The 14,865-nt window shown below is 40.9% G+C and overlaps 1 protein-coding gene across 3 annotated transcripts in view; it reads left to right on the forward strand.

Moving 5' to 3' along the window:
• The window catches only part of LOC132313780 (signal recognition particle subunit SRP54, chloroplastic), a 60,531-nt gene that overhangs the window by 36,984 nt on the left and 8,682 nt on the right, over positions 1-14,865 (forward strand). The window contains exon 13 of one of the 3 annotated variants that reach the window (XM_059812723.1): positions 9,575-9,889. The exons of the other annotated variants lie outside the window; for them this stretch is intronic. Coding sequence (XP_059668706.1) covers positions 9,575-9,603 — 29 coding nt within the window. The 3' untranslated portion in view covers positions 9,604-9,889. Of the gene's footprint in view, positions 1-9,574; positions 9,890-14,865 lie in introns of those variants that run through there. 3 annotated transcript variants of the gene reach the window in all.

The following is a 14,865-nucleotide window of genomic DNA, read 5'->3' on the forward strand; positions in this document are numbered from 1 at the left end:
TATGCTTAGCTGTTCAAAGAAAGTTTTTGGTATAGAATTCTATAAGCATCTTTGGTAGGAATAAATTGTGCTAGCTTCTTTAACCACCATTTTGTATAGGGGACATCTTTGAACAACAATAAGATAATTCAATCTACGTAATAAGGTGGAAATGCGTCGAAAGATAAGTCATTGTTTAAGATTACTAGTCAAATGAATTAATGGAACTCGCTTGATTGCATTACTGAGCAATACTGCATTCTTCAACCATTCCCTCTCATCGTAAAAATTACTATCATAATCATTTTCACTTTTAGAGGCTACCAAAATTCTACCTGGTAATTCAACTTCTAATTTAAATCTGCCACAGAGATAATTGTTAAATTTTACATTATACAAATCAAATCTTCTAATTGGGTTCAATATGATCCCTTTTCTATTTGTGAAATCACAAAATCGATCAAGATCACCATCCTTTGCCTCTCACACAATATGACTGAGATTGATAATCAACACTACTAGAAATAAAATTTACCCAAAAAAAAAAAAAAAATACACTACTAGAAATAAAGACCATTTGTATAGCAATTATTGAACCAAAACAATCTAGTTATTTGATAATAAATCTGAATCAAAGAACTCTTGGCTATGAATTCAGATCAAATCCAAATTTGAAACAAGCATAGAACAAAATGAATCACTGCAAATAGAAATGTTAGCTGAAATGGGATAATGACAAAGATGATGATGATCTTACCATAATAGTACCTGATTTTGAAGACAACCAGTAGTTTAGAGAAAGAAGGACTATCATTGAAAGCTCGAGACGGCCAACATCGAAATTCACATCCTTCCTGCTGGCCCAAACTAGAAATCAAGAAGCTAAATTCAGGAATTCTTAGAAAAAAGAGTTCCTTCTCATGTAACATATATTTTGATACTGGGTATGAGTTATATAGAAAATCAGTAATCTAAGCGAGAACTGTCTTCCACCTGTTCCAGAAAAGATAGGATTTTAGCCCATCTTTGACTCATTATTCTATGTCTCTTAATCTTGACTTTCATTTTCTCTTAATCTGTATCTTCACTCCAGTTTTGATTGAATATCCCTTTGTCGCGAAAGGCTTAGACCACAGTCTAAGGATTGTGATGCAAAGCAACTGGAAGAAGACTATTTTGAAATAGTTGATCGCTTTAAGAAGACGCGACCGAGTTTTCATAAATAGACTCAGTTTCCATAAATAGGGCTGATGAGACCAATTATGTGATTGTTTTTAGTCTTGAGTCATTTATAAGTCTTTAATCTATTTTATTTCATACTTAGGATTTTATTATCATTTGGTTTTATTTTATAAGACATGTGCCTTTTAAGTGAGTCATGTGACTATTTAAGGTCTGTCTTGTAATTTTTAGCTCTTTATTTTGCTGGAGAGAATACTAGCCTTTATGATGCAGAGCAAGTGGAAGAAGACTATTTTCAAATAGTTAAACACTCTAAGAAGATGCGACCAAGTTTCCATAAATAGACTGAGTTTCCATAAATAGGCCAGCTGATGATGAGTCCGGTTATGTGATTGTTTTTAGTCTTGAGTCATTTATAAGTCTTTAATCTGTTGTATTTCATGCTTAGGATGTTATTGTCATTTGATTTTTTTATTTTTATTTTTTGATAAGTAAAAAATTTTATAAAAAAAAACGCTCAGAAGGGGAGCGGAACCCAAGCAAATACAAAAGACCACAAAGGCCTCAAGCCTTCAAAGAGGCTAAAAAATCAACTACTTCCTCTAAAGAACTATGATCTCTTCTTAAAACCCAACAAAAAAGAGTAGAAATAATCGAGAATTTAAGCACCGAAATTGACAAAGCCTTTCCTTCAAAGAATCTCCTATTCCTTTCAAGCCATAAATACCACCACACACAAAGCGGCGTAGCCCTCCACGCATCCTGACTGAGAGCCCCCACAGGGCAACCTCTCCACGCCTCAATCAACCCTCTAGCAGATCCAGGCATAACCCAAGAAACACTAAATAAGCCAAGCATCAAAACCCAACACTCTCTAGCCAAAGGGCAATGAATAAGAAGGTGATTCACAGACTCCTCATCACTAAGACACATAGAACAATGGCTGACCACCACTTGGCTTCTCCTTCTCAGATTATCCTGGGTTAAAATCCTACCCAGGACCGAAGTCCACACAAAGAAAGCCACCTTAAGAGGAACATTGGATCGCCAAATAGACTTCCAAGGGAAACGAACTCCAAGAACAAATGAGAGGCACTTGAAGAAAGACCTCACCTCAAAGCGCCCCTGAGAGTTTGCAATCCAAGACCAATAGTCCGAATCCTCCTCCACAATCCTCTGGCGATATAACAACTCCAAGAAATGAATGACCTCCTCGATCTCCCAATCCTGAAAGGAACGCCTGAATCGAACATCCCAAACCAGTTTTCCATTATCAAGATGATAACAGTTAACCACCATGGCCTGCTTATCCGTAGCAATCCTGTAAAGCTGAGGAAAGGCGAGGGCAAGAGGCACATCTCCACACCACACATCCTCCCAGAAGTGAATCCTCCTCCCATCTCTGAGACGAAACCGAATGTGCTTGGAAAAATCATCCCATCCCTTCCGAATAAATTTCCAAACCCCCACTCCCCGAGGATCTCTAACTTCCAAAGAACTCCACCCTCCTCTCATTTCCCCAAAACGACATGCCACAACCCTTCTCCAAAGCCGATGTCTCTCACCCCAAACCTCCACAACCATTTCCCAAGGAGGGCCTTATTAAAGGGCACCAATTTACGGAGACCTAACCCACCATTGTGAATTGGCCTGCAAACTTGGTCCCATCTCACCAAATGAAACTTAAACTCTTCACCTCTACCACCCCACAGAAAATTACGCTGCAACCTCTCAATCCTTTCCGCAACTGAAGAGGGAATCTAGAAAAGAGAGATAAAATACGTGGGAAGACAAGAGAGGGTGCTCTTAATCAGCGTGACCCTACCGCCCTTTGAGGGATACTGCTTCTTCCAACCCGCCAACCTTCTCTCAAATCTGTCCACCACTGGATCCCAAATCCCCACACACCTCGAAGGAGCTCCCAGAGGCAATCCTAAGTAAGAAATGGGAAATGAACCAGTACGACAGCCAAGAATATCAGCAAAAGTCTCAATCTCAGGGACCTCCCCAACCGGCACCAAAACACTTTTTCCCACATTCACTTTAAGGCCGGAAACAACTTGGAACCAAATCAAAACACATCTCAAATATCTAATCTGAGAAACGTTCGCATCACAAAGAACTAAAGTGTCATTAGCAAACATCAAATGAAAGATTTCCAACTGAGAATCTGCCTCCCTGCCCACCCGGAAGCCTCTCAAAAGACCAACTCGGTAGCCCTTCTCATCAATCTACTAAGGGCCTCCATCACAAACAAGAACAAGAAGGGGGAAAGGGGATCTCCCTGTCTTAAGCCCCTTGAACTAGAGAAAAAACTAGTAGGAGCACCATTAACAAGGATCGAAAAGCGAGCACTAGAAATAAAAAAATGAATCCATCTCCTCCATCTATCGCGGAACCCCATCCTCTCCATCAGATACAGAAGAAAGCTCCAACTCACATGGTCAAACGCCTTCTCAATGTCCAACTTACAAAGAACACCCGGGGTTCCACTACGTAATCTGGAGTCCACACACTCACTTGCAATAAGGACTGAATCCAAAATTTGATGGCCTCCTACAAAAGCGTTTTGAGAGTCCGAAATGATGCCATCCAACACTTTCCTTAACCTTGAAGCAAGCACCTTGGCAATCAGCTTGTAGATGCAACCCACCAGGCTAATAGGGCGAAAATCCCTAACATCCAAAGCCCCTCCCTTTTTTGGAATGAGAGCAATGAACATGGCATTCAAGCTTTTCTCAAAAGATTCCCGAGAATGGAAAGCATGGAAAGTGCCCATCACCTCTCCTTTAACCACTTCCCAACATTCAAGAAGAAATCTCATAGTGAAACCATCTGGACCTGTGGCCTTATCCCCATTGCAACTCTTCAAAGCAAACAGAACTTTCTCCTCAGAAAAAGGCAACTCCAAGCCCAAACACTCCTCCTCAGAAATGGAGTCAAACTGCAACCCTTCGAGCAAAGGTCTCCACTCAACAGACTTGTTAAACAAATTCTCAAAAAATATTGAGAATCCTTTGCAAATCTCCTCCTCCTTACAAAAAATGACCCCCTCGACTGGAATCCTCCCTATATGATTGCCTCTTCTATGAGCATTAGCCAATCTGTGGAAAAATTTAGTGTTTCGATCCCCCTCCTTAAGCCACAAAGCTCGAGATTTTTGCCTCCACGAGATCTCCTCCAAGACAGCAATCTCAGTAAACTCCGCCTTGCACTCCGCCCTCCTAGCCTTCAAAGAATCCACCAAATCCCCTTGACCCTCCATTTGATCAATAGCCGCTATTTCAGCAAGAACCCGATTTTTCCTCCATTCAAGGTTCCCAAAAACCTCTTTATTCCGAGTCTTAAGATTATCCTTTAATAGATGCAATCTGCCTGCTAGCACATGACTAGGGGTGCCAACCACACCATACCTTTCCCACCAGAGACGGACCCTCTCCAGAAATCCCTCAGCCCGCAACCACATGTTCTCGATTCTGAAAGGAGAGCGCCTACTGCACAATCCGCCACAATCCAACATCAACGGAACATGGTCAGAGATAGGACGAGCCAATGTAGCCTGAACAACATCTGAGAACCTCTCCTCCCACTCCCCGAACATGGTCATTTGATTTTATTTTATAAGTCATGTGCCTTTTAAGTGAGTCATGTGACTGTTTAAGATCTGTTTTTGTAATTTTTAGCTCTTTATTCTGCTGGAGAGAATATTAGCCTTTAGATTACATTTATTTGAAGGGTTAGGATTATATTTTTGCTAGGGCATCCTTTGTGGCTTATAAAAGGGTTGTTCCAAGTTGTAATGACCATTTTTATACGAATTATCAATAATATCAGCTTTCTACAACAGCTTTTTATGTCTCCCTTTCTTTGGGATTGAGTTGTGGGTGTTTAAGCTATTCGTTAGCTTAATCTTGCTCTCTGCTTTCCCTTCTTAGTGATTTAATTCTCTCTTTCATAAGCTAATTGCATTAGTTCGTATCAGAGCAAGTTCTGGTCCATTGGTTTTGTGTAGGGTTATCAAATTTCTCTCTTACGTTTTGCAACATGCCACCAAGAAGAAGAAATCTGCCTTGCAGACCAGCCGTTCATCCTGATCAGGACGCAGCAGTTAATCAACAAGAAGTGCTTCCTGTGATAGAAGATCTAAGAAGGCAGATTGAAGCTTTAGCCCTGCGTGTTGCGCAAACCCCAGCCCCTTCTCAAGATGGCGTCGAATCTGAGGAGGACAATTTGGAAGAGGAATTTGTTAATCCTTTTCGCAGAAACGCAGCACCAAGACCATCACCTTTTACATATGAAGAAAGGCGTTGGGATGGTTGTTTTAAGGTGGAAATTCCAGAATTTGCAAGAGATCTGAAAGGAGAAGGTTTCATTAATTGGTTAACCACTGTGGAAAGAATCTTTGACCTGAAGGATGTACCCGAGGACAAAAAGGTGAAATTGGTTGCTGTGAAACTAAGAGGAAGAGCATCAGCTTGGTGGGATCGGTTCATTATGGCACGACAAAGGCAAGGAAAGCCAAAGATTGTTGATTGGGAAAAGATGCGAAAAAGGCTAAGGGAAACTTTTCTTCTTTATAACTATACCCGGTCAATGTTTCAGAGGCTGCATAATTGTCGTCAAGGAAGCAAGACTGTTGATGATTACAAGGAGGAATTCTTTGGACTTGTTCTCAGGAAAGTGAGGAGCAAAAGGTTGCACGGTATATAAGGGGCTTACGAGTTAATCGGCAAGATATACTGAATCAACAAGATATTAGGAATGTTTCTCAAGCATATCAACTTGCCAAAGCTGCATAAATTCAGCAAGCAAGAGGGGGACACAGGGCACCAAATAATCAGGTTAATTCTAATCGAGTTACAACTTTTAGGGGACATTCTCGAAGTGGCAGCAATGCAGCCTCTCAATCACAGCCAGGTGGTGGAGCAACTGTTGCTAAATTGCAGCCTAATAGAGCAGGAATTAAATGCTTTAAATGTGGAACACCTGGACACAAGTCGGCTGAATGTCGAAAAGCAACTAGTCGTGAAGGAAAGCAGCTTCTTATGGAAGAATGTGGAGAAGAAGAACCACAAGAAGATGAACCACCTATTTATGATGATGATGAGGAGGATGTTGTTGCTAGAGGAGACATGGGGCTTTCTCTTGTGATGCAAAAGGCCTTTATAGCACTACGACACAAAGATCCTGAGGATTGGCTGCGACATAATATTTTCCAAACTACTTGTACCATTGGGGGTCGTGTTTGAAAGCTGATTATAGATGGCGGAAGCTGTGAAAACATCATCTCTCGAGAAGCGGTGACGAAGTTAAAGTTATCGATGGAAGCGCATCCTCAACCTTACAAACTTTCCTGGTTCAAGAAAGGCAATGAGGTATCCGTCACTAAACGATGCTTAGTTAATTTATCTAAACCTAAATTGGGGGAGGGTGTTAATTTACTCTCTATGGGCAATTTTGAGGAGGAATTGGAGGTGAGTGGCTTGTTAAATGTTTTAATTGGTAAAGAGAAGCTTGCAGGAACAAATTGTCCAGTCACTGTTCATGCACTTTTAGGGGAGTTTTTTTTTTTTTTTGATAAGTCACTTTTAGAGGAGTTTGCTCATGTTATGCCACAAAATTTACCCCATGGATTACCTCCAATGAGGGACTTCCAACACCACATTACTGAATGAGTCCTAAAGAGCATGATGAGCTTAATAGGTAGGTTTCAGAGTTATTAGAGATGGGTTATGTGCGTGAAAGTATGAGTCCATGTGTTGTACTAGCTTTATTGGTACCAAAGAAAGATGGGAGTTGGAGAATGTGTACTGATAGTAGAGCCATCAACAAATTATTGTGAAATATAGATTTCCTATCCCTCGGCTAGAAGACATGCTAGATCATCTTTCGGGAGCCAAAGTGTACTGAAAGATTGATCTCAAAAGTGGATACCACCAGATTAGAATTCACCCTGGAGATGAATGGAAGACAGCTTTCAAAACTCGTGAGGGGCTGTATGAATGGTTGGTTATGCCGTTTGGTTTGTCAAATGCACCAAGCACTTTTATGCGAGTAATGAATCATGTGCTGAAACCTTATATTAGGAAGTTTGTTGTGTTATATTTTGACGATATTCTTGTGTATAGCACTTTAGAAAAGAAACATCTTGAACATCTACAAGCTCTCTTTACTACTTTAAGGGAGGAAAAATTATTCATTAACTTAGAAGTGCAGCTTTATGACAGGTTGAGTGCTGTTTTTAGGATATGAAGTCTCCTCAGAAGGAATTCAAGTGGACCAGTCCAAAGTGCAAGCTGTCATTGGGTGGCCAAGTCCAGCAAATGTTTATGAAGTTCATAGTTTTCATGGGTTAGCCTCATTCTAGCGTCGTGTCATCAGGGATTTCAGCTCAATTGCAGCACCAATTACGAGTTGCATGAAGAAATGACCATTTGAGTGGACCGCTGAAGCGGAAGAAAGTTTTCAATTACTTAAGAAAAAGCTTTCTGGAGCTCCTATTCTTATTCTGCCAGATTTTAACAAAGTGTTTGAAGTTCACTGTGATGCTTCTAGGGTCGGCTAAGAGCAGTGCTTAGCCAACTAGGTATCAGAGCTAACACCTTTCCACACCTTTCAGCAGACTTGTTACTTGTGCTACCTTAGGCTGTTTGTGACATCGTGTGACGTTGCCTATACATGTTTTTCTGTGTTCCTGTTTTGTGATTGAAAACAAGTATTTTTAAGTTTTACAATTTCTTTTTCACTCTTCTAGGGTTGGGTAAATTGGGATAGTTGCTTTCCAACACCTAGAAGGGCTTGGGTAAAAAAAAAAATTAGTCTACAAAGACGTTCCGAATATTAAGAAGGAGGTTGTCTGGCTATATGTAAGCGGGCAGCGCTCCTTAAAAAGGTATGTATTTGGATTTTTCGGGAATGGTTTGAGGAGACATTGTTTATGATCTGAGGAGACCCTTTGATTTATTAACAGAATTTGTGGTGTTTTTGGAGTTTTTATTTATTGTCGTGTGACAGATTATGGCAGATTCAAGGTCCTCGACTGTTAATTCTCTTGGCTCACGTTGTGTGGGTGGTGGTGCCATTTTTCCCACCAACTCATTAGAAAATCCAGGACTTCAAATCACCACAGTGAAGTTGGATGGTTCCAACTATTTGATTTGGGCAGTCTGCCAAGATGTTCATTGGTGGCAAAGGCAAGATTGGCTATATTACTGGTTTTGAGAACGAGCCAGCTGAGTCAGAGAAGGCATATCCACAGTGGTTTGCAAATAACGTTATGGTTATGTCTTGGCTAGTCAATTCGATGCAACCAAACATAGCTGTTGGCTATATGTTTATGAAAATTGGTAAGTAGATTTGGGATTCAGTTCAACGCACTTATTCTCAGAGGCAAAATAATGCACGAATTTTCCAGCTGGGGCGAGATATCACCAGGATTTCTCAGGGTGACTTGACAGTTTCAGGTTACATCGCCAAGCTTCGTGCTATTTGGGAGGAGATGTTATATTATGATTCCTTTCACTCTTGGAAGGATCCAGATGATGCAGTTTTATATGCAGGAATTGTGGAGAAGAATTGAATGTTTCAGTTTCTTGCCGGGTTGAACGACGAGTTTGAGTATGCTCGTGTGTATTTATTGGGCTTATCTTCATTCCCTACTCTTGAGGATACATACTCCTATGTGTTGTCAGATGAGAGCCGCCGGACTCATCCATTAGGTGTTGCTTCCGTTAATCGTTCTGCTATGGCAATTCGGGTTCCCAACTTTTCAGGAACTTCACCATCCCAGTCAGTTCAGAGCACTACCATCGGTCCATCTCTGGGACGACAACTTGGACGGTGACACCATTGCGGAAAAATTGGTCACATTAAATCTCGTTGTTATGTTCTACATGGACGTCCACCGCAACAGAAACAATAGTCTTGATCCTCTGCGCATTCTGTTACACAACCAGTCTGGTTGTCAACTCCTGACAACCCTACCTCTACATCTTCTGCCACAGTTGCCTTGACTCAAGCTGATTTGGACAAGTTCAAGCAATTCTTCAACCAAATGGAGGCATCATCTTAACCAACCTCCACTTATGCCCACTCAGGTACTATTGCTTCTGCACATAGCGTATCTACATCTTTAACACCATGGATCATTGATTCTGGTGCTTCAGCCAATATGACCGGTATGTCTTCACTCTTCCAATCTTATAGTATCTGCTCTGGCCAACGCAAGGTCCGCCTTGCGGATGGCTCTCCATCTTCCATTGCTGGGAAGGGTCACATATCAGTTACTCATTCATTAACTTTGTCAAATACACTTCATGTTCCAAAGTTGACTACAAATCTTATTTCTGTTAGTAGCGTTACCAAACAATTAAATTGTAGTGTAACATTCTTTCCCTCTCATTGTATTTTTCAGGATCTGGTGTCGAAACGGATGATTGGTAGTGGGCGTGAAGTGGACGGTTTATACCTGTTGGATGCTCCTTCGTCACCTCAAGCACATTCAGCTTCATTTTCTAATATTGTTTCATCTAATAAAGCCCAGCTTATGCGTTGGCATATGCGTTTAGGACATATTTCTTTTTGTTATTTGAAACATTTATTTCCTTCCTTATTTTGTAACGTGGCAGTGTCAGATTTATCCTGTGAAACATGTCATATGGCTAAACATGTTCGTTCCAATTATCCTGCTAGTAGTAATAAATCTGCTTTAACACCTTTTGATCTTGTTCATTCAGATGTGTGGGGTCCTTGCCCAGTTACTTCTAGTCTTAGATTTCGATATTTCGTGTTGTTCATTGATGATCATAGTCGTGTTACTTGGGTTTATCTTATGAAAACCAAAAATGAGGTATACACCTTTTTTAAAAATTTTATGACAATGGTTCAAACTCAATATGGTCGTACCATTAAAAAATTCCGATCTGACCAGGGTACAGAGTACACTTATGGGGAGGTACAATGGTAATGTACAGAATTTGGGATTAAGCATCAGATGGCTAATGTTAAAACTCCTCAACAGAATGGTCGTTCTGAGAGAAAGAATCGCCACATCCTTGACTTAGCTAGAGCAATCTGCATTGGCATGAATGTTCCCCAGTCATTTTGGGGAGATGCAGTTCTTACCGCTGTTTCATCATTAATAGGACTCCTTCTAGGATTCTTAACTTTGTAGCCCCACTCTCAATCTTTTTTTTTTGATAAATAAAAAATTTTATAAAAAAAACACTCCAAGGGGGAGCAGAGCCCAAGAACAATACAAAAAGCCACTCAATCCTTCAAAGAGGCCAAAAAATCAACAATTTCCTCCAAAGATCTATGATCCCTCCCTAAAACCCAACAAAAAAGAGTGGATCCTCACTCTCAATCTTACATCCCAATTCATCTCAATCTTACATCCCAATTCATCTCTTTTTTTGATTCCTCCACGAGTTTTTGGGTGTGTGTGCTTTGTTCAACAGTTGGGGCAAACTCGTACAAAGTTTGACCCCAAGGCTCTGAAGTGTGTGTTTTTGGGCTATTCTCACTCTCAAAAAGGTTATAGGTGTTACCATCCTCCCAGTCGTCGGCGGTTTATATCCATGGATGTTTCTTTCTTTGAGCATACACCATACTATAGTGGTTCAGTTGGTTCTCAGAGTTGAATGGTTCCCATTGAATATAATGGATGATCACCTTCTTCCGTCTTCAACTCCTCTACCATTACCTGTTTCTTCTTCTATGATTCCTCCTCGTGATACCCCTCTAACAGGGGGAATTGTTCCTTTTTCACAGGTTTATAGTCGAAGACAACAGGTACAAGCTTCTACTCCCACGATCGACTACCCTGTTCCTTCGGCACCAGCTCCGCCTTCTCAAGCTATTGTTTCGCTTAATGATCGCCCCATTACTCTTCGAAAGGGTAAACGTTCTTGTACTTACCCTATTTCTAATTTTGTTTCTGATTATGCGCTCTCACCCTCCTATCGGAGTTTTCTTGTTTCTGTTGCCTCGGTTCCTATTCCTTCTAGTGTTGCAAATGCACTAGCACAACCTCAATGGCGTGATGCTATGACAGAAGAACTACAAGCACTTGAGAAAAATCAGACTTGGGACACGGTTCCGATTCCTATTGGACGAAAGGCTGTGGGTTGTCGTTGGGTGTTTACAGTTAAGCATAATCCAGATGGGTCAGTTGCTCGTTACAAGGCCCGATTGGTTGCCAAGGGGTATGCTCAGACTTATGGCATAGATTATCAGGATACTTTTGCCCCTGTTGCCAAGATGAATACCAACCGTGTATTATTTTCCGTTGCTGCAATTCGATCTTGGCCTTTATTTCAGTTAGATGTCAAGAATGCCTTTCTTAATGGTTATTTGTAGGAGGAGGTGTACATGGTTCCTCCTCCGGGCTTTCGTTCTCCTGCTCATTCTGGTATGGTATGTCTTCTTCGTCGTTCTCTGTATGGCCTCAAGCAGTCTTCTCGAGCTTGATCTGATCGCTTTGGCACTGCTATGCTCAAGTTTGGTTTCCATCAAAGTGCAACTGATTATACCTTGTTTTTACGTCATTCAGGCGGTAAGACAGTTGCTCTCATTGTGTATGCCGATGATATTATTCTTACCGGCGATGATACTACCGGAATTAATGAGGTTAAGAGCTAACTTGGCCGTCAGTTTGAGATTAAGGATCTTGGTCCCCTACGGTACTTCTTGGGCATTGAGGGGGCTCGCTCTGGCATTTTCATCTCTCAACGCAAGTATATTTTTGACTTGCTTTCTGCTTTTGGTCAGCTTGGCGCTCGTCCTGTTCAAACTCCGATTAAGCAGAATCATCGGTTAGCTGATTCTGAGGGGGAGTTGTTGTCAGATATTGGTCAGTATCAACGACTTGTGGGGAAGCTCATCTATTTATCCATGACTCGACCTGACATTGCTTATGCCGTGAGTGTCGTGAGTCAATTCATGCGTTTTCCTTGTGCCCCACACCTTGATGCAGCTATTCGGATCATTCGCTACTTAAAAGGGTGTCCAGGCCGTGGTACTTTGTTTGCCAATCATGGTCACTTACGTGTTGAGGCTTGGACAGATGCTGATTATGCAGGATCAATTTCAGATAGGAGGTCTACTTCAGGTTATTGTACCACTATTGGTGGTAACTTGGTTACTTGGCGCAGTAAGAAGCAGGATGTTATCTCTCGATCTAGTGCAGAGGCAGAGTATAGGGCTATAGCTCTTGGGGTAGGTGAGTTGCTTTGGCTGAAAACCTTGATGACAGACTTGTGCCTTCCAATGTCGCTTCCATTCTCACTCTACTGCGACAACAAGTCTGCCATTAGCATAACAGCAAATCCCGTTCAGCATGACAGGACTAAGCATATAAAGGTGGACCGTCACTTCATTCGAGAGAAGATCATCTCTGGTCAAATTTGCACTCCATTTGTCACAAGCTCTCAGCAGCTTGCAGACATTCTTACAAAGGGCGTCAGCAAGATTGTGTTTGAGAATGCATTGTCCAAGTTGGGCGTTTCAGATATCCACGCACCAACTTGAGGGGGAGTGTTAGCATATATGATACCACGATTTATGGTATGACTTACCATAATAGCAGAGATTTGACTATGCATATAATAGCATATATGATACCACGATTTATGGTATGACTTACCATAATAGCAGAGATTTGACTATGCTATAGAATATGCCACAGAATATGCTTTAGAATAAGTTGTGATTTGATTTTGATTTGATTTAGTTTCCTTTCTTGTAATATGAGCATGTGCACATTTTATCTATAAATACTAGAGCTGTGAATGAGTAATTCATATCATTCAAGCCTTTACGCAATTCTGTCCTTTCTATTCTTTTTATATATTTCTACTGTTTCAAAGGTTGCATAATTGTCGTCAAGGAAGGAAGACTGTCGACGATTACACGGAGGAATTCTTTGGACTTGTTCTCAGGAATGAGTTTAGTGAAAGTGATGAGCAAAAGGTTGCACGGTATATAGGGGACTTACGAATTAATCTGCAGGATATACTGAATCAGCAAGATATTTGGAATGTTCCTTAAGAATATCAACGTGCCAAAGCCGCAGAAATTCAGGAAGCAAGAGGGACACATAGAGCACCAAATAATTCTAATCGAGCTACAACTTTTAGGGGCAATCTCAAGGTGGCAGCAATGCAGCCCCTCAATTACAGCCGGTGGTGGAGCAACTGTTGCTAAATTGCAGCCTAATGGAGTAGGAATTAAATGCTTTAAATGTGGAGCACCTGGACACAAGTCGGCTGAATGTCGAAAAGCAAATAGTCGTGAAGGTGTGGAGAAGAAGAACCTATTTATGATGATGATGAGGATGATGCTGTCGTTAGAGGAGACACGAGGCTTTCTCTTGTGATGCGAAAGTCCTTTATAGCATCACGACACAAAGATCCTGAGGATTGGCTGCGACATAATATTTTCCAAACTACATGTATCATTGGGGGTCGTGTTTGCAAGCTGATTATAGATAGCGAAAGCTGTGAAAACATCATTTCTCAATAAGTGGTGATGAAGTTAAAGCTATCGGTGGAAGTGCATCCTCAAGCTTAAAAATTTTCCTTGTTCAAGAAAGGCAATGAGGTATCCGTCACTAAACGATGCTTAGTTAATTTATCTATTGGTAGTAGGTACTTTGATAAAGTATGGTGCGATGTTGTGGCAATGGATGCATAACATGTCTTGTTTGGCCGACCTTGGCAATTTGATAATAAAGTGCAATATGATGGCTGCAAAAACACTTAATACTTTTTTTAAGGATGAGAAAAAATTAATATTGGTTCCATCTAAAGAGGAAGAAGGTACCCCTAAACCTAAATTGGGGGAGGGTGTTAATTTACTCTCTGTGGCCAATTTTGAAGAGGAATTGGAGGAGAGTGGCGTGGTATATGTTTTAATTGGTAAAGAGAAGCTTGCAAGGACAAATTGTCTGACCATTGTTCATCCACTTTGAGAGGAGTTTGCTGATGTTATGTCACAAAATTTATCCCATGGATTACCTCCCATAAGGGACATCCAACACCACATTGACCTAGTGCCCCGAGCTACTTTACTTAATAAGCCTCATTACCGAATGAGTCCTAAAGAGCATGATGAGCTTAATATGAAGGTTTCAGAGTTATTGGAGATGGGTTATGTGCATGAAAGTATGAGTCCATGTGTTATACTAGCTTTATTGGTACCAAAGAAAGATGGGAGTTGGAGAATGTGTACTGATAGTAGAGCCATCAACAAAATTACTATGAAATACAGATTTCCTATCCCTCGGCTAAAACACGTGCTAGATCATCTTTCAGGAGCCAAAGTGTACTCAAAGATTAATCTCAAAAGTAGATACCACCATATTTGAATTCGCCCTGGAGATGAATGGAAGACAACTTTCAAAACTCGTGAAGGGCTCTATGAATGGTTGGTTATGTCGTTTGGTTTGTCAAATGCACCAAGCACTTTTATGCGAGTGATGAATCGTGTGCTGAAACCTTATATTGGGAAGTTTGTTGTGGTATATTTTGATGATATTCTTGTGTATAGAACTTCCGAAAAGAAACATCTTGAACATCTACAAGCTCTCTTGACTACTTTAAGGGAGGAAAAATTATTCATTAACTTGAAGAAGTGCAGCTTTATGACAGATCAAGTGCTGTTTTTGGGATATGAAGTCTCCTCAGAAGGAATTCAAGTGGACCA

This window comes from Cornus florida, unplaced genomic scaffold, assembly GCF_030987335.1.
Source record: "Cornus florida cultivar Cherokee Brave unplaced genomic scaffold, ASM3098733v1 CherokeeBrave_3.0.0_Hap2_Chr06, whole genome shotgun sequence".
Taxonomy (NCBI): Eukaryota; Viridiplantae; Streptophyta; class Magnoliopsida; order Cornales; family Cornaceae; genus Cornus; species Cornus florida.